Below are 25,285 nucleotides of genomic sequence, written 5' to 3'. Positions count from 1 at the left end.
ACTACTGGGGCAAAGTTTCTGCCAATTTTTTTCCCAATAACTGATGGAAAGCCTTGGATTAAAGCCATCTCCTGCCTGTAATACAGCTTCACTGAATATACTAAACACATTCCAAAAAAACCTAATCCTTACTTGTACATTGGCAATACCTCATTCAAGACAACATTAATGTTCTTGCATCAAGCCAAAAGCAACAACCAACAGTTCATGATTATTACTGTGAATTCATCAAGAAACCAGCAATTACAACATATGTTGTTTTGATTATAAGAAAAGCAGAAAAGTAAAAAGGACACTTCCCATTCTGAGGATAAAAAATAATCTCATCAGTGGAATTTAATTACTTGCTCTAAGTGTAGGTAGTTTCAGCAGTAACATATTGCAGGATGCATTCATTTGAGTGGATACACTTAGTGGATTTATTTTTCCTAATGACTTGAAATCACTGAGTCTACTGGATCTGATGGCAAAACTTACAGTGCAGCAAAGGAGGACTGAAGAAAAAAAATGTGAGTTCTCTAAGAGGAAAGAAAGTCTTCACATACATTCAGGTTTATTCTCTTGGTATTTAGAAATTTTTCTCCTTAAAATCAACATCTAGTAGATTCTCATTAGAATGTACATCGCCATAAAAGCTGTATTCTTTTATTATATATAAATTTCTGATATGATAGCTGCAAAATAATTTTAGAGAATCAGTTGACCCACTAGCCCATCACAGTTCACATCTGCACCAGTAGAAATTCAAATACAGCACTAGGGCAGCACGACATTTCTGAGAATCTTGACATCTGGTTTCTAAACCCACAAAAAGCTGTTATGGTTATTTTGGCTCAGTTTAAAAACAAACTACTGAATCTCTGTAGCATACTGGGGAAAAAATGTTTAAAGCTGGTTTATGTGCAAGAGCCTATTATAATGTAGCATTATACATAAGGTTCCCCAGTGACTGCTTCACACAGAAAAGGTTAAATTGCTTAGAGAAACTGTTTTGCAAGATGCTAGAAAATGAATCCTGTTTCTTATTGTAAGCCATTGCCATTCAGACATCATACCACCCTACCAAGATAAATATGAACTCATTTGCATACACCCAGGTGAAATTTTGCACAGAGTAATAACAAACTACAATGAAATTTCAAAAAAATGCTAATTAGCATCCACATCCAGCATTGCAGAACACAGTAAAGTAGTTCTGTCTAAGAAATAGCTGCATTCCTGTTCTTTCAGCATTCTGCAGCATATGGATGAACAGCCAGGCTGAAGGCAGACTTTGACAGATTTACTGATTTATATACAAGGAGAAAAAAATTTTGCTGGTTGCCATTGGAAAAGTTCACATAAAGCACCAAACTGACAGATTGAACTGATTTCTGATAATGAACTAATAAAACAGAATGCATGTTACAAAGCTGAAATAAAATTTCTTAACTCTTTGCTTAGTCTATGTATCTCACATACACAAAACTGGTTTTTTGCAATAGCTACTTTTTCAGTGGCACCAAAAACAACTCTGAACACATTTCAGGTGAACACAACAATAAAGACTTAATACCAAAAAGAAGTGGACATTCACAGGTTTTATACCACTGCTTGTAACTCTTATCTTCCATCTTTTGGCTATTGGCAAAACAACTCATTTCATTCTAGCTTGGCAATAACCAAAGTAATTAGAGTTTTCAAAAAAACTGCTGCATCCTTTTCTACAGTTTAATAACCAACCTTAATGTAAAATTCATATTACTGTAGGCTTCATCATGATCTAGCTATGCTTCAGTGCTCCCAAATCATTCTGAGAAACCATCTGCAGCTTCAAGACTTAACCTTCACAGCAAGTGTTAAAGAAAAAGCCCGAAGGAAGAGCCCCAACAAAGAGAAGGCAAGAATCACACTGGCTCAGCAGACAGGCCACCAGCTCCACACCCCTCGTCCTCCCTCGCCCTTCTGCAACACTGGGTGAATTCCTTGTCTACTCATTCAGGTGTTCAGTTGTGCTTTTTTTCTGTATGACATGAAAATGTCAAGTCTAAGAACATATTACCAGACCTATTAAGATATTTTGCTTTCAGAAGCTGCCTTCTGCTTGTAGGTACAGCCTTCACCACAATTTGCTGCAGAGCAACAATTACTTAGACTTGACTTTTCAGTCAAGTGACTACAGACATGTAACTATTTGAACATTCAACAATGAAGGACAACAAGCCAGAAAAGACAAGCTGGAGTTGTCGCCTTTGCTTTTACCCAAACTTCTCCAGAAAACAAACAAAAAATACAACACCATATTCAGCAGCATTTAGCACATGCTTGGTATCAGATCCATAGTTTCAATAATGATAAGAAACTTACAGAACACAGGAAGACAACTCAAGCTACTCCCCATTTTCTTTAATCAGACAGCAACTAGCATTGTTCCAAATTAAAAAGCAATGCTACCCTTTGACAAGGGAACCCATCTAGTTGATATGGGGAAGTGAGGCGACATAAGCACTTTGGATTTCAGTAAAGCTTTCAGTGCTGTTTCCCAGTATTCTTCTGGATAAAATGTCCAACAAACAGCTGGTAAAAACATCATGTGATGGACATCTTCATTAATGACCTGGATGCAGCACTGCAAGGGAGCCTGAGCAAGTTCACTGATGATACTGGGAGGAGCTGCTGACTCCCTTGAGGGCAGAGAGGCCCTGCAGAGAGACCTCAGCAAATGTGAGGGCTGGGCAATCACCAACCATGTGAGGTTCAGCAGGGAAAGTGCCGGATTCTGCACCTGGGATGGAGCAGCCCTGGATGTAGGGACAGACTGGGGAATGAGGGGCTGCGGAGCGGTGCCAGGGAAAGGGACCCGGGGCTCCTGGGCAGTGGAAGCTGGATGTGAGGCAGCAGTGCCCTGGCAGCCAGCAGGGACATCCCTGCCCTGGGGACATCAGGGACAGCACGGCCAGCCGGGCAAGGGAGGGATTGTCCCGCCCTGCTCGGGGCTGGGCCGGCCTCACCTCCAGTGCTGTGTGCTTAATACTTGGCTCCCTCCAGCAAACAATGAAGAAAACTAACAAAGCTAAGTGTCTGTTCTAATAAACCAATCTTTATTGGCATCCTCTGCTAAAAGAATATGGAAAGAATGATGTTGCATATTGTTTACATCAGAGGCAATGTAAATAAGAAAAAAAATTAATACACACTGAAACTTAAGAGAGGTTTTTATTTGCAGACTAGAAATTAAATAAAAAACCCAAGAAATCAAGATTGTAGCATACAAAGTAAAGAACCCATTAAGTCTTTTTTTCAAAGGACCATCACACACCAACTCTGAGATAAACCAAAGGCACAAATTGTGTGTCAGCAGGGAGAAGCCATGACTTCACAGAGAAATGATGCCCTTTCAGCACAACATCCCTGGGGCCTCAGAGGGGTCAGAGGAGAACTGTTACCCCATAGAAAGACCCAGGCAAAGTCTGCATGAACCAGCAGAAAGCACCACTGCAAGTCTGACACCTTGGTTATTCCACCCCTGGAGCTGAGTAGCACTTACACCATTTAGCAGCAATCATACCAAATGTTTTGCAGTGGCATTTGTTACACGCTTGAAAGCACAAAAGAAAAACCATGACTCAGGAAAATTAGGTAAGAAGTAGACTTTCACAGTTAATGTGTGGTAATTTAATGCACAATAATCTCAGTTCATGATCACATATTTGAATTAAAATGAATGTTCCAGACACCAAATATTCTAAGAAATTTGCATTTTTAGCGCAGAAACCAACGGAACTCAGAATTGCCACTAAACTGCAGAACTGGTAAATCCCGTCTTCCTCATTGCAGGTGAAAACAGAAAAAATGTGGACTTATTCTGAGGAGTGCGACTACACAGTAGGAATTGCAAAAGAGTACATATTTTGGGCAAAACAGTGAGAGAAGTCTTCAGGTACATTGGAAAATAAGGGGTTTCAGGACAAAAAAGGAGCCAAAATCCAAACATGAAAATGGGAAGTCAAACTTCTTTTCAGCTTCATCTAAAGGTGTCACTATCCAGCCAAAGTGGAAGCATGGAACCAACCAAATTCACAATTCATCTTTACAATGTTACTTACAACTTTCCTCAATATTTACTCATAAAAGCAAAGAAGAAAATGGCACACCAACTATATAAGTAACTGAATTAATTCAACCTTCACAAGCAACTTTTTCCTCTTTCCAACTCTCTGTAAGGAAAAAAAAACCCAAACAAACAATCCAGGCTACCTAAGAAACCATGGAATCTCAATTTTTTTAATGTTCTGCAGCATTGTCATGTCCTTGTCTTTTCTTGAATTTTTCACTAGAGTCAATTTTACAGACATTCACAGACACACAACTGTTGAAGCAGCATGAGGATTAGAGAAAACACAACCAACACAACAAATAAGATAACCAAACAAGAAGCCCTCATATCTGTATTGGCTTCCCCTGTTTATACAGATGTGTTCACATGCCTCTAAGGAAAAGCAGATCCTCTCAATCAAGAATATTTCATGGGAAGCTTTCTTATTCTTTACTACTTCCATAAAAGCTTGGTTATAAACTGCGTTTCACAGTTCTCAGCTTTATCACACAAGACCTCCCCTTTGCTGCAACCATGTCTGCAGGAAAATTACTCTACTGATTTCTCATTGAAATAAAAGTGTTATTCCACCAAAGGCTGCCCAGTTTGGGGGGAAAATGCATCATTAAAACATGGCAAATGTCAAGGTCTCTGCTTTTTACATGCAGATTATTCAATGGCCATGTTAGGCAGGTAGGAGCAAAAACCAGTAACCCCAGCTACAGTTTTAGGAAGCTGATGTGATATAGATTGTAACCTGAAGCACTGCTAGGCTGGTGACATTTTGGTAAGGAACCATGATATACAGAAGCAGTGAGCTGAAAACTATATTGATTACTTATATTTATTATATTGATTAAATAAGACAAGGGGAAAAAAAAAGGAAACAGAAATGAGGAGGCTCCCAGGGAAACGGCAGAAATTGCATCCTCTTAACTGTTGTAGCTGAGATTTGCAGTATCATTCAATTACTTTGTTTTCTCTTACTGTGTTTCTTTTAGGTTTCTAACTTCTATTCAAATGATTAAACACTGCAGTTCTTTTAAAGCCATTTTACAAACCTTTTCATTACTCAGAGGCTGTACAAAATAATATTTAAAAAATAAGATGAAAAAGCAGGAAGAGCCAACAAATTGATTAAATAAGGAATGGATATCTCTGACTTTAATCCTATTTTAACTTTCATGTCTGGTGAACAATGAGAAAACTATCAGCTTTGGGCCTGGCAACTGCTGTATCAATGTCTGCTACCAGCATTAGCAGTGAATCCATCTGTGACTGCGGAACAGTTCAAGGACTTAACAATATGATTACAGCCTTTAATTTTCACCTGCAACTGTATGATTAAGTTTAATAAAACTGTGGTCTATACTGTGACTTACATTCCATGTCATCAATGAACATTTGTTGCACTAGACACATAACATGCCCATCTCGTATGTGGAAAATTAAGGTAACATTTCACTCTCACAGCACTCCCTTATTGCAAAGCATTGCAATACAGAAGAACATTCTGAGAATAAGGCTCTAAGTGTTTGTAAAGCACTTGGAGATTCTTGGATAAAAGATATTATAATTAAAAATTAAATTACTCCAAACTAGTGGGAGGCTTTTTGCACCTTTCCCTAACAGAGCTCACGCCCCCACACACAGCACCATCACTATAATGCTCCTGCACAGACAGAATCTAAGCTAATTCCAAAGTTCAGCCCTGCCTAAAGTTACAAATCTGAAACTCTTGCAGCTAAGGAAATTCAGCTCTTTCATGTAACTAACACTGAAACACACTAAATCTGAAGCTTTCAGTCTCAGTTAGTTCAGGAATCAATCTGGTAACCCTTCAGTGAGCTTAAAATGTATTGCTACCATTACTTTTTTATAATTTCAAACAAATACCTACAGAAAAAAATATCATGAATAAGCAGTAAGAAAAGTTACTGAGACGTTCAAATAAAAAAATTTGTGAGCACCTGTTCACAAGATTTTTCTTATCACCTGGCACTTTTATTACTTGTGAGTCAAGTTAAAAAAGCCCAGAAAGCTTTGCTGAAATATTTTTCATGTATACAGCAATAATTTCATACAACAGAAGAGCTATATTTCACATTTTAAAGCCCACTACATCTGAAAATCTACGCACACATTGTAATGGTCTCTACACTGAAAGTAAAAGGGTTTTAAGGTGGCACTGACATCAACAATTTATTGCACAGCTACTCCTGTGTTTATTCTGTTTTGTCCTATAAAGACAACTCTAAAATGAGACTCTTGGTGTTACTGAACATGGGGAGGACAGCAATAACCATAAAAATAAAAGTTAAACACACCAGCTGTTGTATAATTTGGAAGCATCAAAAGTTATCACTTATTTGCTTTCATCATCAAAAGAGACATCGGGGAAAAAAGCAACTTCAGAATCAGCTCATTGAAGACCTCACAGGCAACTGAAAGTGAATGGGGAAGTTGATCTCGCACACTTTTACTAGAATTGCAGAGTGGTTTGGGTTGGAAGAGACCTTTAAAGGTCATCTAGCCCAATGCCTGGAGTATCTTCAACTAGATCAGATGGCTCAGACTCCATCCAACCTGGCCTACAATATCTCCAGGGATGGGGGCATCCACAGTTTCCCTGGATAACCTGCTCTGCTTTTTCATCACCCTCATAGTACTTATTCCTTATATACATTCTAAATCCAAGCTCTTTTAGCTTAAAGCCATTACCCCATCTGCTATCCCAACAGGCCCTGTTAAAAAGTCTGTCCCCATCATTCCTTAGACCTCCTTTCTGTACTGAAAAGCTGCCCTGAGGTGTCCCTGGAGCCTTCTCTTGTCCAGGCTGAACAACCCCAGCTCTCTCAGCCTGTCCCCACACCAAAGGATGCTCCAGCCTTCTCAGCATCTTTGTGGCCTCCTCTGGACCTGCTCCAAGGTTCCTGTCCTCCCTGTGCTGGGGCCCCAGAGTTGCCCACAGCACTCCATGGTGGCACCTCTCACAGGAGCAGAAGCTCCAAGCCAGAGCAAAGACTTGCACACATCAGGACACCTGGGCAGTAATGGCTACAGATGTCACACATTTAGGTAACTCCACTGGACAGCTGGTTATGAAGCATCCTCCCACAGTGGCAAGCGTTCATAAATTCATGTTTGACGAGGGCAATCAAGATGACGAAAATCAGAAAATCCACACAAGACAGAAGATAATGATTCAGTAAGCTAGTAAGACTTCACCACATAAAACTGTGGCAGCTATAACCAGCCTTTTTCCCCCCATCCTATTTAACATTCAAAATTTGCAGAACAACCTTCAGCTTTTATGCAGCCAAGTTTTGGGCAGACAGTCTCCCTCCTTTCTCTTCTGGTTAGGCAAAACAGGAGATCTGCCTGTCTTTATAATCTCTATTGGCAAGAGAAACCTACCCTGAAAAAAAGCTAAAGCATCCCTTCCCAACAGCCTTCTAAATGTTGCATACAACAAGGAAAGTAAGCTGCTGTGCTGAATACAGAACTAAAAAAACCCCAACCAAACCCATATATGTCTTTTACGATTACATAACATTACATTCTGCCTCTTAAAAAAAAAAAACACACCCAAAAAAAACAAACCACAGAAAACAAACAACCTGGCAGATTTTACAAATATTATCTCCCTCCCTTTGCCATCTAAATAGGAAAGACAAGTAGTGAAAAACAGCAATTGTTTCAAAACATGTACAATTTTGAACAGATTAACACTTGACAGAATCTCAAAACAAGCTGGGTTGGAAGGGACCTTTAAAGGACATCTGGTCCAACCCCCCTGCTGTGGGCAGGGGCATCTTTCACTGGATCTGTTTGCTCAATAGATTTCCCTATTTTAAGCATTAAATTCTCTCCCAGCCTTGACTGGGTCTCTCATGCTTTTTCAGAGCGTATTATTGCTGCCAGTGGTTGCATAAGAGAATTACTGAGATTTTCAGAAATGCCAGCAGAAGTAAAAATCAGAACCTTCGGAACAAAATAGAAATTCAATTATCTGCAACTATTCCCAGACAGATTATTTTCCACAAGCAATAACCTGGAAACATCTTTAATTTTAAGACTCACCCTCCAAAGCAAAATTCCATTAAAAAAAATGTATTCTGTATTTGTACATCTTCAAGTATTTTTAAAATATACAACTCACTTCCTACAACATACGGCAGATAAAAACCAGACAAGTAATATAAGGGGCCTGGTGCATTTGTAAAGTTCCTTCCATCTTTAAAAAAAAAAAAAAAAAAAGATCATTTAGGCTGCAAAGAGAGTTGTGCTGAGTGCGAGGCAGGCCCTCTAGCAGCGAGATTATGTGATTATTTCGGGATGCCGCAGTCATGTGGCTGCACAGCAAAGCTTTTGTGGGAAACATGACACAATCCCAGTGCACTCCAACTGCTGCCAGCAACTCGCCCGAGTGCATTTCCCTCCAACACACCCACAGGAAAGGAATTACAGATTTCAGGGCTACGGCCTCAGCTAAGCAGGGAGTTTTTATTCCCTGTTGCAGTGAATCTAGAAGCTCCTCTCTCATTTTTCACTGGGTATCACTTCATGATTATCCACCCCAAAAGGCATCTACCTGGGTAATGCATTTATTCAGTGTTAGTCCTTCTGCCAGACAGCTATGTTTTTCAAATATTGTCATATAGTCTCACATTGCACTTTTCAGAAAAACACCAGACTTGCTAAAAATATTTCACTGGATTACATCTCAAAAACTCATTGTTTAACTTTATTTAACTAATTCTGCCTCTCAAGCTGTCTTAAACTCAGGATATTTTAACATTCAAGTGCAACAGTTAAAGCATATACAAAATACTAGCCTCTAGGTAGGACAACCTCTATAAAAACTAAGTACAAAATTCAGTATATTCTATGTTAAATAACAAAACACTTTTATAATAGAACAGACTGTGGAAATTCACATATTTACCTCCTATCACATGACTCATCTCTAATTTACTTTTACCTATATATATGGCATACTCACTGCCAGGTACATGGAGTACTGGAAAACACAATGTAATCACCTGACTTCAGGATAACAGGCATTTAACCATAAAAAAAAAAATCAAACCTTGTAATTCAATACTTGCATGGGGTATTTTTGCAGCAGGTAAGTTCTCTTTCTAAAAGTTCATACAAATAACACTCAGCAATCAAAACCAACTCCTGTCCAACGAAAATTAGCAAAATGCTATTAAACATAAAACCTCATATCAGAAGTAACAGAAACATATAGAAGTCCTCCAGAAGACCTGGGAAATAAACTCCTATTCCCAGATTCATTTAACCACCTCAAGAGTGAACTTGCCTGTGTCTAGGAACACATCTCACTCATTTGCTGTGAACTTGGGCAACCCAAGGGCACAGCCCAGCCACAGCCACCACAGCCCTGCTACAAGAAAGTTCCTCAGTTCTGGCTGTGCAGCCACCAGCGGGGCTCTAGGCTCGAAGTGGAGTCAGCAGGGATTTACAAACTGGAATTCTAACACAGAACTTACATTCCAGCCTTTGCCAATTCCTGCAATAAAAGTTTGTCATACTGGCAAGATATGCTCTTTGCCCTGTTTGTGTGAGCCATACTGAAGGCCACACACTGCACCAGCTCAACTCTTTCCCCAAAAACCGCCCCAAACTTTTGACAAGTTTTTTGTCTGATATTTGTTAAAACCACAAGGTGTGTGATTTCATCCCACTGCAGACACCATCCCCAGGACAGCAAGGCTTTGCTGGTGTACCTGGCTGAACTCAGTGCCTGTCTGCATGCAGCAGCTCAGAATAGCACAGGGGGTGAGGCAGAGTTTAAAGCACGCTCCACTACAGCTGAACACAGCAGCAGCAATTCCATTGTTTTTCCTTGGGAACACACTAAATGAGCCAAGATGTAACATGCAACTCATTAATGACTTCAGAAGTCAAAACCTTTCAAGTTAAAAAAAAGGCAACAAAAAGCATCTTATTATTTTGACCTGTCTACAATAAACCATAAATTAATAAAAATATTTTTAAAATCAGCTCATGCAGTTTGGAGAAACACTTTTTTCCCAGTAAGCTGAAATAATACTTGAGAGGGGAAGAGATAAAAACAGGTAGGATGAAAACCAAGACTGCTGCATTTTGAGAGAAGAGACCACATATATTAATGCATCATTAAATATAAAGGTTCCCTTAACATTTTTAGGACGGACTGTGTTCTTAAATCTAAAATTTTTCACATGCTTTGCAACCAATTCTCACATTATCTTAATTCTTACGCCTTCTAAGATTTTTATCCCACTATAATTACATGAGCAAACTAAAGCTTCTTTATATCACTTCCTGACTTGCTGCTAGCTACCTTCCTAAGGTGTCAAATAGAGTTTAGGTATTTAGCGAGCATTTCAAAGGCTTTCAACTTAGAGTACAACATCCAAATCCACTGACATGACATTTCGTAAAACTCCTTCTGAACTGAAATACAAATCTGGAGATACAGCCTCTCAAAGCAGGTCACCATGGAGTCTCAGGCAGAGCTCTTTGAGAGAGGGAGAACTAATGCTGACTGATGCCATAAATACCATTTTGAAAGAGAAACACAAAAAGCAGGTGGGACAATCTACTGGACAATCTAAGCCATTTTTCAGGGCTCGTTATTAATATTCTTCTCAGCATCCTAAGGTGCTCTCATTATACACATCTTGAAAAAATAATTACACCATTAATAAATCTGCCAGGGATTACAGATTGAGAAGTGATTTTTTGTCATCAATATGTACAAGGTATCAATAGTAAACAGGTGAAACAGATGAAAAATGTTTAAGTATTGTTTAGCTATTAAGGACTCATTTGATGAGCAGATCAGTCCTGTGTGACTCAGCCCTTCCCACAGCTCATTAAAGACTTTTAACTGCCCTGTTTGCCAACCAGTATCAGACAGTATAAAACTAAACCAAAAAAGTTTATTTCAGACTTCCTTTTCTCACTTTCAGCAACTTCTCTTGAATTTGCTTCTGCCAGATTAATTCAGCTATTGAATTCCTGGACTTCATGGCTACAGAACTGCATTTACACCTTGTAAACATACAATTTTAACACCACTGAGTATCTCTAGTTATGCTGATATGTAGCAATATGATACAAGTCTCCCAAGTAAAAACTGATGAAGCTCCATCAATTTTACAGGGAATCTGAACATAACACTAAAATGCATCAAGTATTCTATCTATCTCAGGTGTTAAGATACTGAAGGAACTGCATTCTGCATTAAACATTTACTTGATGACCTAATGATTTTATTTACTATTGAACCTGCTTACCAAGTTTTAATTTTTCCCATATTGAAGTAGAATTTCTGATACATCTATTTATAGCTTAATGCATTTGCTTACCCATGCAGAAAAAGTGATCTACAGTCAGATTATATCAATTTGCTCACAAGACATAGTCTGTAATTAATAATTCCCTACTCTGACAAGTCAATACAGCAATCTTCAATTCTGTAACTCTCATTCTGTAAATACACATTACAAAGACACAGCATTCTAAAGAAATGAACTCCAAATCCTCAAGCACAGTCTCTCCAATAGTTTGTTTACTCACTCAGCTGAATACAAAACAGTCTGACAGTCACCAAGTGACATCTGCTCACAACATAAACCCTTTCAAAAAGCAACAGCAGATACCACTAGCATCAACTTCCTCAGAAAAAACCAAAACAAACTGAAACCAAATGAACAAGCCTCACTTTGTTGTTTTGTTCCCAGAGAACTTAGTTTAAAAGCCTGACTTACATCTTCAACAGCACCACCTGACCAGGGCTGGGGAGCACAAAACAGGAGATCACCCATACTGGTTTCTACCCCATGCATCTTAACCAGCTACACTGACCCCCTTAAGCATGCTTAAAACATCCTTCATCTTGCAACTCTGCTGGTAAATCCCTGCCTCTGAGCAGCAGACTACATCATGTTACTTTTCAGAGCAGGTCTGGCCTCATATTCATCCTCAATTTGCTTTTTGAGCTTATTCAGTGCCAGTCATCCAGCGAGGGAGTTTGAAGTGAGCTGATTGCAGACAGCTGCTGAACACCCACCTGGCACTGACCCACTACCCTCTCCCGTGGGATGGAGTGAAAAAGGGAAGGTAAAACAACCCATGGATCAGGATGATGGCAGTTCAATAGCAGCATAAAGGAATTCATTCCCTACTCTAAAGAGATGTCCAGCAGCTTCCTGGGAAGAGGAGCCCCAGCACAGCTAACACTGGACTGTGAAGACAAGTATCATGCCCAGAAACATCCTCCCCCTTGCTCCTCTTTTCCCTGAGTTTTCACTAGTGAGCACAGCATCACATGGCATGGCATATAACACTCTTTGGTCAGCTGAGGTCAGATGTCCTGGCTGTGTCCCTTCACAGCCTTGTGGCCAGCACTGTTTTAGCCACCAGTGTGAGACACAGCCCCACAACTTCTATGCAGACAGAAAACTTCATAGTGCCAGACCCTGCACAGTGTTATTAGCAGATTTCTCTGAGACTACAACTGCAAGACTTCTTTATTCAGTCCCAGGATTCTGGCTACAAAACAACTTCCCATTACTATCCAAAAAAAAAAAACAGAAGAACAGGATGGGGACCCTTAAAAGGGTCTCCTCATCTTTACAGGCATTTTCAGACACTTTCTAACATGTTCACTGTGCATAACTTTATTAGCTAGATGTCAGTGACAGATTCTTGAAGTCACTCCATGTCCTGCCACCACAGACCAGAGGACCATGAATGGCAGAGGCAGGCATGAGACAAAAAGGCTCACAGGAGGGAGCTATGACTTGTAACATGTAGGGTTTGTTTTGCTGGAGGTTAGCTTAGAAAAAAACACCCACAAAACCATATAGCAAATTCATCAGAAGGTATACAGGTATTGCTAGGCAGAAAGTAGAAGAAGAACACATGCCTTTTTTCTATTTTCCTTTTTTTTTTAAAAATCTTTATACTTCTTCTTTGGGCAGCAAGGGTACCCCAAACGTGTATTAATCTGGTTGCCCTGGTGCTCATTAGTGCTGCACTCAAAATGTTGACAACAGTTTGCACAAGCATTTCTTGGCTGGAGGAGGTAAATATTTGACAGCCTGACGTACAGTCAGTCTTACTTGGTTAAGCACAGGTTACTCAAAACCATGTTGTTATTCACACTCAATTACCCTGAATGCAGTTACTGTCTCTAAGGACCTGTTGAATAGCAGATATTCCAAACTTGTGTTCAGTACTGAAGCCCTGTGTTAATGCTTGCTTCATGAGAGAAGGAATGCAGAGAATCAACCACCTGCAATACTCAAATTCAGAGTTCAGCATATATTTTAAGGAGTCACCTTTATTGTGACTGTCTCCATAAGTGAATACAAAAAAATTAAAAACAAAACTTGGAAGACTTTAAGCACCATCTAAGATCAGTATTGAACTGATGAACACTTCACTACAAATCTGGGAGAGATTCAATTTCAAATTAATCACACTGTCTATTACTAATATTCAAGTTAAACCATGACATTTATATTCAAGATTTTGCAATAAGCTGCCATATACCTAATTCCCAGGATTTTTCATTAAAGTGGATTTGGAAGAGAATTCTTCAATCCAAACTGACAATTATCTGCTACATAAACTAACCAACTTTAGGCAGGTTTCATTATGATGGACACTAAAGATGATCAACCAGCAGAGGTTCCTGCTTTTTTATAGTGCACCTTTGCATCTTTTCTTTTCTTCCACAGAACTTGAAACCCCAAAGAAGACAAACTATAAGATGACAGGACATCATTCTAAATCAACTTTGTCAGGATGCTTTTTCTTTGTTAAATTCTGCTTAGCTAATGACAACCTATTCCCCACCATTTCTTCCCTGAGCCATTACCATAATAAAACTTGGTGACATTTAGTACCAAGGAAACCCATCTGCTAACACATGGACAGCTAGTATCTTTGACAACCTAATTTTCATCAAGGACAGGAGAAGAAATGATCTCTTGCTAACACTACATCTATCACAAATGAGATCAGCCTGTACTTTTCATTATTCGACATGGATTACATTTGGAAAGCAAAATGTACTGCTGCATTAATACATCTCACTGTGCAAAACATCGTTTGCAATTGTACAAGTTTCAAGGCAGAAAGAAGTACATAAGGGAAAGGGATTTCTTTGGGGAAATCAGGAAATGACTGAAGGATGACTCAAACTGATGAACTCAGATTTGTAACTTTTTTCTTATGTATAAATTAGAATAGACAATTCAAATTTCAGTTGTGTGTTTAAACATCTGGAAGAGATGAAGCCTATACACTGTAGTCTGTAACACCTGGTCATCATCCTAGCACTGTAGGTTTACAAACTCCAAGGGTACTATAGAGGTTACAGCAAAAGAGACAAATCTCCATAGAAGTGATAGCAAAGCCCCAGAGCTGAGTCTGTGTATACAAAGATAAGAGCTATGTAAATGCCATATGCTTCTATAGAGAAAACAAAAAAAAAACATATTAAGAAGTGAAAGAAAATAGATCTATTGCACATTCTGTCATACTGCTACCACAGGAGGCAAGCACCCCCATGCTGCTTCACCCAGCTCTGGGGCAGGGGCAGTGCCAAGCCCCCTCCACATCCACTGAGTATCCTGTGGCTCCCACAAGAACATTACAGGCATTAAAAACAAAACAAAACAAAACCCCAAATTAACAAGAAAATAAAACCAAGCAAAAAACCCCTCATAAAACACCAGCAAATCTAGCAAACACAAAAGGATGAAAGATTTCACATCTCTCTCAGCTCCATGTATAAATCCCTGAGCATATCTACGAGGAACATGTTAACTGAATAAATTTATTCATGTTACCATAGATTTTAGAATAATTATGATTTAGGAAACAAGATTTTCTTTCCCCTCATGCATCAATACCATTATTACCATACTTCAATTACAAAATTATCTGCAGCTCATTTTCAAGGTATCAAGTATTCAGTATTTGAGAATACTGATCTAATTCTGGTTATACTGAAACAGGAACAAATAAAGTATGGTCATACAGAATCAGTGCAAGTATGTGATTAACAGCTTATTTTGCTTACAGGTTGCTGTATCCCATGGCCTCTGCATAAGTTGCTGCTGAACTTCCAGATCACCCTCTGGTAAGTTTAACCTTGCATTTCAATGCACTGTGCCAGAACTCACAATGAGGCAGGTAAAAATACTGTGTTGCTTTATAAATCAGTTCTTCATGGACAACAGTGGCAATAAAAGTCCACTAAGAAAACTGATGTGAGGATAAATGCATTTTAAAAAGCCCAAACACCTTTCAATCCCCTTTAAAGAGACCACAGACAACACAAATTCATATTACTCAGTTTAGTTCAACTTCAGGACCATCCTTCATGCCTATTCACAAGAAAAAGGCTAAATAAAGAATGGTTAAGATCTCTTCTATCTTCTTTTCTTATGACCTTAGTAGACACTAAAGAACAGCAAGCACATTTACACAAAATCCCTTAACCTCTTCTCACAGAAAAAAAATATAAGAGAAAGGGATAACTGAAGAAAATATGATGTACTCAAGAAGCATACAGAAGGAAAAAAACAAAACAAACTAACTTCTGATGAAAATATTTTCTGTTCTCTTGAAGCCTCTGCACTTACAGTCACTTAAACACTCTGGTCCTTTTTCAGTCTTGACAGGAGACTTGCTTTAGTGGCTGACACTCCACAAAACACCCCCAGAATAAAAGAGATGTATCAGGATGGTAAACGTCATTAAAGTAAAATAGAAGGACGAGAGATAAAGCAGGAAAATATTTCTAGCCAATTTCAGTACTAAATTATTCAAGCAAAATTTTCCATTCTTTAAGTCACCATTTTGAATTCCTCTTTACACATCTTATCCCTTCTGTCACACAACAGTTTCTCTAAATGAGAAAAATACAAAAGGTTAAAAAGAAATTTAGTATCCTTCGTGTCCTGAAAAAAAATTTGATACAAAATTTTAAAAAAACCCAAAACATGCTATCCTACTTGGAATTTCCTTTAGTCCAGTAATAACCAGAGTTCTTACTACCTGTATTTGAAATGACCCTTGTGCCAGTATGGTACAGAACAGCAGATGTGAGCAATTGTAAAACAAATATACTCTAGGCTTGTATTTCCAAAGTTATAACTACATGAAACACTGACAATTTTTATGACTGACATCACTGTCAGACTTGACTTATATTCCAAAAATCTCCTAGTAGTTATGGACATGCAAATCATTTTACTTATTCAAGTATGTACATGAATCTGGAATTATATGAATTAGGCATACAGAATTCTATGACAATCACTTGCAGGTTCAAAACAAGAATATTCAATGTTGTTGCTCTACTTTGTGATGTCTGTAAGATACATATTCCTTACTGAAGAGTTAAATACTCTCCTGTCTCATATTCTTACATAATTACCAGATAATAATTACAAGAGTTTATTAGAATTTCACAGTTTTTCTAAATGTACTTTTAAACTAGCAAATGCTGGCACTGATTTTTTGTGCATGTTCTCACTGAAGAGTATGTCAAATATGCCATTTAAGCTTTTAAATTTTTAGCCTTACAGTTTAAATTATTGGCCTGCAAAAGCCTCCATGTGGATTTATAAGTGCTGTCTGAAGAATTCACTTGAGCAGCTTTAAAATACTCAGAAGGAGACAGCACAACATCTGTCCCTGACAAGCTGCTGAAAACCAGGCAGGAAGCCAAGCACTCCCCAAAGTTCCAGCCCAGCAGAATCAGGCAGTCTTGAACAGCTGCAAAGCAAGAGCTGCTTTTAACATTAAATCAAAGAAATCAAAGCTTGTGATATGCATGCAGCATTTGTTCCTTGAAGTTAACCAAAGAAAAGAGAGGCACAGCTTAACTCGCCCATATCAACGTATTACAGCTTATTATTATTTTACTGATGAAGTTGTTTGTGTCTTTTAAAATTACATTAGATTTAAAATAGAGGGAAGGGTTCATTGCTTTGCAAAACTAAACAAATCCCCCTCTGAGGACTTTCCTGTGCAAATTCAGAGGAGAAAATAGAGTGAGCAGAGCAGTAGAAGAAGAAAGAACACCACAAATTAGACTTAGGATGCTTCTGTTCATCAGCTTCATGTCCCAAGCCTTCCCACAGATTTCTGTCTTTTGGGGGTTTGTTTTGCTCTTAAGGAAACAAGAATAAAAATTGTAACAATGAAAACTACAAAATGGACAGAATGAAAAAGGCTTATAAGGTCAAATGGAGATAAGCAGAGGTCCAAAGAGATAAAAGAAAGGTAATTGATAATTCTGAAAGTGGAATTCTAAAAGGAGATTCTCAAAAATGCTTAACTCCTGGTGAATGCAGAAAGATAAAATTGAACAAACAAGAAAACCAGTCTCTTTTACTACTTAAAAGAAGGTCAGAATGTTTCAAGAAGAGAATAAAAGTATCAACTCTTTCAAGATCAAAAAAGAAAACTCAAAAGGCTTTTCCTAGCAATAAGCAACAAGTAACATGGGTTTGAACATGGAGCATTAAAAAAAAAAAAACTTAACTCATGAATCCTTGAGCTACAAAACACATCTTGAGCAAAATTTCACCTAAACACATGCAGTCCCACTCACAATTGTTCATCTGCACACTTCTTCTATATAATATATTTATCTACATTTTTCCTTTTTCTGCCTTCTTCCAGAAGGCTACCAAACCATGCAGGGCTTAAGTCAAGTAAAAAAAAAAAAAAAAACCTGTAAGTCACACAACCTTCAGCTGCCTTCTGGTTTTATGCATGGTATGATCTATTAGGCTGCAGGACAGTCAAGGGATGCTGCACAGGAAACATGGAGGCCAGGCTGGGGAGAAGCTTACCACACTCCCTGGGAGGGACAACCCTCAAGCAACAACCTCGGTGGTCATGGCGAGGAAAAAAAGCTTCCCCCAGAGTGCATTGTTGCCATATGTTGATTCTTTATATCCCACTGGCCCTTCCCCATTGTTGCAGCCCTCTGCCCTCATCTCATTTGTTCTGATGTTCTGCCCTGCCCCTCGCTAGCCCATATAAACAAACCCCTGCTCTCCCTGCCTGGTTCCTCATCCCTGGACACCTCTGGGGAGGAGCTCAGTGAAGACCCTCCATGGAACCCCACACGAAGGCTCCATCCCCTCCTTCTGCATCGCTCGAGGCTGAAGCCACCCAAGAGCTGAAATCCCTGGGTGAGAGCGAGAGCTGCCTGCGCACCCAGGACACCTTTTCAAAGAGCTTCTCTGGGCAGGTCACAGCACTGCCACCTTGCCTGCTGTGACAAGGAAAGGCTCAGGGCACTGGGACTGCTGTGAGCCTGCCCCGTGCTGCAGGCCATGCAGGGCTGGCACCACACACTCCCAGAGCCCAGGCAAACAGGAGCGCAGAGCAGGAGCCACGCGAGGGACCCTGATGCTCAACGTGCAGGACACAGGTGTCCCCCTGTTCTTCCAAGACTTCTGATGTTTACATTCTTGTAACAAACTTTCTCACGCACTTTATGTAAATAATTAATTGGTTTACATTTTTTTCTGGAGGAGGAAAAATTTGATGGACTGTTGGTTTGTCCAGTGTCATTGGAGAGCTGGCACTTTCATCCCCCATCCACTGTCACTTTTGGAAATGTACAAATGTTGGAGTCAGAAAATAAAGTTCCCTTTCTTTTACCTTGAAGGTTCCAGCATGTGTGTCATTTTATTTTGTGCTAGAGCAACACAAGAAGCCTGCAGATCTAGAAACCTGGTCTGTGGAAGAAGCTCACCATGGGAAGAGCAGAGGGAGGAACTGAAGAGGATCCCTGCAAGCCAAGTGCAGTGAACAGGTCTGACAATTTTTCATTACCAGAACCAGATAATAAAGTACCTTTCAGACACACATCCCGACTTCCTATTTACTTCCTGGTGCTTTCCAAGCACTGACAGAGCCCTGTCCCATTACCTGTCCATGCTGCAGTAATAGGGTGAAGTGAGGTTTTCAAACTGCTGCTTCCAAAATGCAAATGCCTCGTGACAGGCAGCATGCTCAGAAGGAACCTATATGCAAAAATTACCTTCCCCATCAGTCTAAAACAACTCAAGCATCATCCTTGAAAAATCATACAAGACAAACTTTTGCTGCTCTTTTTTTGTTCTTGTTACCTTTTATTTTTTTAAGATTATGTGATACTTCAAAGGCTGCTCCATTGTTGCTCTGAATATACTGCCTTGGTTTTACTATCATGAAAGTTCGTGATTGAAAATTTCATACCCACTCTTGTCTGGGTATTTGAGTAAATGAAAACCAGCTAAAATTGACTTATTCCATTTAAAATATGAAAGGAGAGGCTTGTCCAAGCTGACGGCTTGAAGAAAAGCAGAATTATTAGATAATCAGAAGGACACAGGAGTGATTTCACATTAAATATAAGAATCATCTAATTTAACTTGTGGCTGCCATGCAATGATGTCCTGGAGAATAGCTCTCTGAACATCATTCACCTTCAAGTCAAATTATTTATCTTAGAGTGCCATGGGAAACAACACAGCCTTGAAGCACCACAGTGAAAATAAAAACAGCATCCATAGCTTTCCCTCTAATATAGCAGATATTGACAAACTAATTTTTTCCATTATTCTTCACAGGTCTGCACTTAATCTATTTTTTAACTTCAGTTTCTCTAAGAACCAGGCCTATATCAATGCTGAGAAAGAACTGAAGTCACAACAGGCAGCCTTCAATCCTGCTCAGAGAAAACACAAGCTAAATGGTCTTTAAAAAATCCCAGAATTGATACCAGAAGCTTCTTTGGTAAAGTAGGATTTAAATGACACATTTTCCTCCGATGGCAGCTACATACAATGTGATGCTCCAACCATGTACAAGCTATGACTTATTTTCATTTAGCTCTAACTAAAATTACAATAAACATGATTTCATAAGTTGCTTTAAAAAGTTGCAATTAGACTATTCAAACACCTTTACTAAAGCAACATAACTGAAACACTGAACTCCACAAAACTAGTACATTTCACAAATAATAACTCCTCCAAGGTCAGGAAATGGGACTCTTTCTCCAGCCTATCATGCTGCAGGTGTTAGAAATTCTGTATTAGATTTTCAGGGACTGGTGAAAGGAGTGGCTGAGTGAGTAAACAAAAACCACAAAGAAATATTTGGAAGATATTTCTCATGTAAAAACACAGGTGTGGCACCAGGGATAAGGACACTTGGGATCAATGGTCTGCAATGAGCAAAGAGCTCTGCTCAGCTGCTGTGCTTTGCTGCCTTTAGGTCTAGGCTTTATGAGTAAAAGGCTGATGGGAACTCATGACTTGTGTATTTATCCATCAGAAGACCTAAACTCTTGTCCATGCATGAAACATGATGATTAATTATCACCATCTCGAGCCTCCAAAACTTGGTACAAATCCACATATTGGTAGAACTGCAAAGCAGGCTCTGTGGTTCTTTTGAAACAGCATTAAAAAAAATTAATTGAACTTGGAAAAGAGTGTGGCTTCTACAAACTCCATTGTGGTGGTACCTGAAAACCAGTATTACCAGTATGATACAAGATGCTGCAGAACCTTACTGTTCCAAAGGAAACCAAAGGAAAAAACACCCACAAACATAAATCTTCATAAATATTTGTAGCTAGACTAGGGTAGATGAAAAGGGCTAAGATAAAGTACCTACTCAGACACCTGGGCTCCACAAGTGTTTTGTGTTTATTTGTTTAAGGAAATGGAAATAAGCAAAATAAGCAAGGCTCCTCTTGCTCCAAAGACCTGCCAGCAGCTGCAGCATTCCCTGTGCCCTGAGCTTCACCCAGGTGATGTTTCATAATTCTGGTTATGAAAACATGGAATAAATTCCCTCTCCCAGCCAACATTACATGTTCTCATCTCTCACCTCTCCAGGATGTCCTTTTCTCTCCCAGCTTACCATCCACCTCAACACTGCTGTGCATTGATCTGAACTTTCTGAATACTTGGAGAGAGAAAGAGCTTTAGGATTTTCACATATAAACTGGGGAACAAGATATGCCTAGCATGCTAATTAATCCCAGAAGCAGTTTAGCTACAGCCAAGGTTTTTATGATTACACTGCAGGAGAAAAAAACCAACAAGGAGTTCTTGTCAGGGAGCAGCAGGGAGGAAAGCAAAGAACACAAGCTGGATATTACTGTCCAACTGCAGGAGCTGACCTTTCAATATTAAACAAAACCTCCTACATATGCCGGAATTAGGTGAGGTAGGTGGCTCAGGCAGAAAAACAAAGAAAACAAAGCAAATAACTTATATACCTGCTATATTAGGGAAGAGGGAGACAGTGAAAAGCAGCTCCATACATGGCCACAGTAATCAATACAGGTGCTTAGAGTGACCACATGAATCTAAGTGGAAAATGAAAAAAATAATTTGAAGAAGTCAATGAAATTAATGATGAATGAATTAAGACAAATATGGCAGCAGCCTGCTCAATGTGTACAGGAACACTATCATACTGATACTAAGGCAAAAGCAATTGGAAAAAAAGACACAGCAATTTGACAGCAAAAAAGGACACACAGATTACAGGCAAAGTCTGTGCAGGGCCTGAAATGGCACAGCCAAGAGAACTGAGGGGAAAATCAGGATGGATGATGGGACTATCCAAAAGAAACATGGATAAGAACTAAGGTGGAAAAACACTGGGAGGTACTGGACACATATTGAACCTGAACTGAACTGCTCAAGAAGGTTTTTAGAGTAATGAGTTTATGCACTCATCTTCTACCCAGGACAGAGAAAGCTAAAGGGAACAAACAACAACAGCAAGGACATCATCTCCCTTTCTAGGTCACCCCCAGCATTCCCATCCAGCAGAGTGTCACTGTGCAGCTACACTTGGAGTCATCCCCCAGATCTGAGCTCCTCATCTCTCTGAAGGTGGCACAGCTCTGTCACCTCTTTGTCAATGGGGCTCTCCCCTGCCACAGCTGCCAGCAAATCCTGCATCCCCCCTGAGCCAGCCAGACTCTGGCAGGGGAAGGAGCCTCCTCTGATGCCTCCCCCAGCAGCTCAGGGCAGGTGCCTCAGCACCACATTCCCCTGCAAAACAGGCTCTCCCCAGCATTTAAATATCAAACAACTTTTAACTGCATCGTTTCAATGACTTGAACTGTTAAACAAATAGAAGAGTAAAACAAAAAAAGCTGTAAGACAGTCAGGGTTTTATAATACAGTGAAATTTCCTCTTTATAGCTAGGTGTAGTGTGCCAAGTTTATTTTTAAAATGCCTTCAGGGCTAAACTGCAGAAAATAGAGCTTTGCAGACAAGCATACCACTAGTTCCCTTAAAGGTGAATACAAGAAGCTGTGTACTATCAGGAACCACATACAGAAAAATACAGAAGACACAATCATTTCATCATTAGAAAAACTGTACTGTTCAAAAAGACTTACATTGCCTTACGCTACAGAGAACCTTCCACACTGTCTGCCAGCACTAAGGGAATTTGAGGAATATTTTATTATAATACTGATGTTTTCTATTTGTCATAACTCTCCAGAGCAAGCTTACAAATCAAAATTTTTCAGAGAGTATCACTCACATAAACAAAATTGCTCACCCCTCCAGAAGAAAAGGTTTAAACTAAAGTTATGTTAAAGCAAGTGAGAAAGAAAAAAAAATAACCTCTTCTCACAAAGAAAAATCTTGAAATGTAAAACAATTACAAGCAGTTCTAGTCAGTCATAATTCTGAACTGTGAAAGATCAAGTTTGGCATGTTAATATCTACCTCTGGGAAAGCCAAGAGACAAGCAAATTGCTCCATAAACATCTCGATCTTATTGCTGGCTATGATTATTTTATGACAACTTACTGCAACTGTGTACTTTTAAAAAGCACAGAAGCTACTCTGAAGCTGTAATATTCACAGGAACATCTGCAATATTCTGGAATTTTCATGGTCACATTGCATCTGCAAGGAAAAGCCTGCCTGGCATTTGAACTTTACCAAACCCACCATATTTCAAGGTTACTTTTGAGGTATTTTCTCTGTTAAGCATTTCAGTTTTCTTACAGATGTTTCTATGAAAATTTAAACTCCTTAAACAATAATTAGCAGAAGGTTTTTGTCATCAAATAAAAAGAAATCAACATATATCAGAATTAGAATTAATTCCTCAATACTTGAACTATGTCTGACTGATAAAAGAAATGTAAGAAGTGTAAGCCTTAACATATCAAGCAAAGGTCCTCAGAAGAGAACTCAGGAAAACCTTTACTACTTACAATTAAAGTCTGACATCTTTAAAAGAGGCCTTATTCCATATCAAGATCAGCACTTATATTAGAGAATATGATCTTTAAGGAGAAGTCAGACATGCAACACTAATATACCTGGATTTTCACAATTCTTTTTAAATCTCCTCACCTATTCATTGGACCAAAAGTTTTCTTTTCAGATGCTCTCACAGTTATTCATAAACAAAAGCAAAGTTAAAAGCAAGCATTCAGGAATCTTCACATTTCCTCATAAAAGTGACCATTACAGTTTTCAGGAAAACAAGAGGAAAAAAGTGCTTCCAAACCATTCTGTATGTTGTCTCAGAATCATTCAAAATGCTGTTTTATTGAATATTTGCAATGGAACCATAATTCTATTTGCCTTTATTCCTATTGTCATAGACATGTCAAGGCCTTAAAAACATATCTTGAGTCTGCCAACTTTTACCATCCTTTTTCATAAAAGGAGGGTCAATGTTTGGTATTCATCTCCTACTCAATACTCAAAACACTGCCTTAAAATGGTAACCATAATAATGGGCTCAGACATAATGTAAATGATCATATGTTATAACACTATTGCCAGGAGATTTCTATAACTAATTCCAAAGTGTATGTTCTACAAAAATCCTAATGTTCTTCACAGCACTCACCGTGAGATTTGAACAAGAAATTCCAAGAAAAACAGCTTTTCTTATCAAAGAGTTTTTTCTTATCAAGCAACACACAAGATTTTAGCTGAAGAAAATTCTTTCATCAGTCAACCCACAGAGGAGGTGAGATTGTAGTCAAGGCAGAAGAGTAACTACTGTGTCAGACTGAGTTAAGAGATGCAGGTTAAAATCTCAGCTCAGCCTCAGCCAGCCCTGTACCCTCCATTTCAGTTTTGCACTGGAGATTAGGCTCATCTTCACCTATAGAAATGAAAGCCTTTCAAAGGAGATACTGTATCAGTTTTAAGCAATAAGATGCAATTGAAAACTTGATTTCTCTGAAGTACATCAAGAAAGCACGAGAAAGGGGATTCAGTTCTTCAAATCTAATTGCATACATTTGTACTCCAAACTCAAGTCTCAATACACAAAATAGGATTTTCCAAAAAGACTGCAGACTTCTCTCTTACCTAACAAGCAGAACCTACTAAATCACAACCCTAAGGAAAGTAAAGAATAAAAAACTATTTAATTCCTTTTTGAAGCTTGCACAAAAACAATAAAAATAGCAGGCTAGCATCAATACTGAAGAAGATAATTCAGCTTCAGGTATTTTGTATTCCTCCCTATTTCTGTTGCAGACTCATATTTTAAAATGAGAGGGTTTTTATATTCATTCCTCTGGGAAAATAAATTTTCCCTTTAAAAAAACTACGCTTATAAGCAGTTATATGAATAATAAGTTTTAAATCCTCTGAATCATCAGGCAGCACAAGGCTTCAAGTGGTGACATGGAAACCAAAACAAGACACAGAAGGTGTAAATGGCCCTGAACCACACCTCACTTTCCTGAGACCTAAAATGTAAAGAAAAGTTTGAGATAATACCCTGCATGAGCTTCTCCCAAACATCAGAGTTCAAATGCTCCTAAGAGGAAAGGTGGAAAGTCAGAAAAATACTTGAACAAACCATAGGAAATAATCAAAGTATCTGACTTCCCCAAACAGATTTAAATCATATTACATCTACCATGAAATCGAATTTATTTTAGCAATTTCTCCTATGAGTCCTTATTAATAATCATGTTAACTGTAGATGAGTGCAAGTTAGGAAAAGTACAGGTATAAACATTATACCACAGTACACAAATTGCCATTCAGGCCATAAAACTCCTGCCCTATCATCCTACACCTCCTTAAAACCAGACACAAGTTTCTTGATGAACTTCCTGAACATGTCCAACAGACAGC

At 38.9% G+C, this 25,285-nt stretch overlaps 1 protein-coding gene and 1 long non-coding RNA gene across 7 annotated transcripts in view; one reads left to right on the top strand and one right to left on the bottom strand.

Moving 5' to 3' along the window:
- The window catches only part of ZFYVE28 (zinc finger FYVE-type containing 28), a 145,353-nt gene that overhangs the window by 94,209 nt on the left and 25,859 nt on the right, over positions 1–25,285 (bottom strand). The window contains exon 1 of one of the 6 annotated variants that reach the window (XM_064418875.1): positions 21,020–21,115. The exons of the other annotated variants lie outside the window; for them this stretch is intronic. Within the exon in view, the coding sequence (XP_064274945.1) occupies positions 21,020–21,055 (36 nt within the window). The 5' untranslated portion in view covers positions 21,056–21,115. Of the gene's footprint in view, positions 1–21,019; positions 21,116–25,285 lie in introns of those variants that run through there. 6 annotated transcript variants of the gene reach the window in all.
- Positions 3,406–5,452, top strand: LOC135300111 (uncharacterized). The gene is made up of 3 exons (XR_010361992.1): positions 3,406–3,618; positions 3,746–3,919; positions 5,077–5,452. It is a non-coding gene; the product is annotated as an uncharacterized LOC135300111 (long non-coding RNA).

Source organism: Passer domesticus, chromosome 4 (genome assembly GCF_036417665.1).
Source record: "Passer domesticus isolate bPasDom1 chromosome 4, bPasDom1.hap1, whole genome shotgun sequence".
In the NCBI taxonomy this organism is placed as follows: Eukaryota; Metazoa; Chordata; class Aves; order Passeriformes; family Passeridae; genus Passer; species Passer domesticus.
The sequence above is the reverse complement of the archived record's forward strand: the minus strand, read 5'-3'. Positions and strand labels throughout refer to the sequence as shown.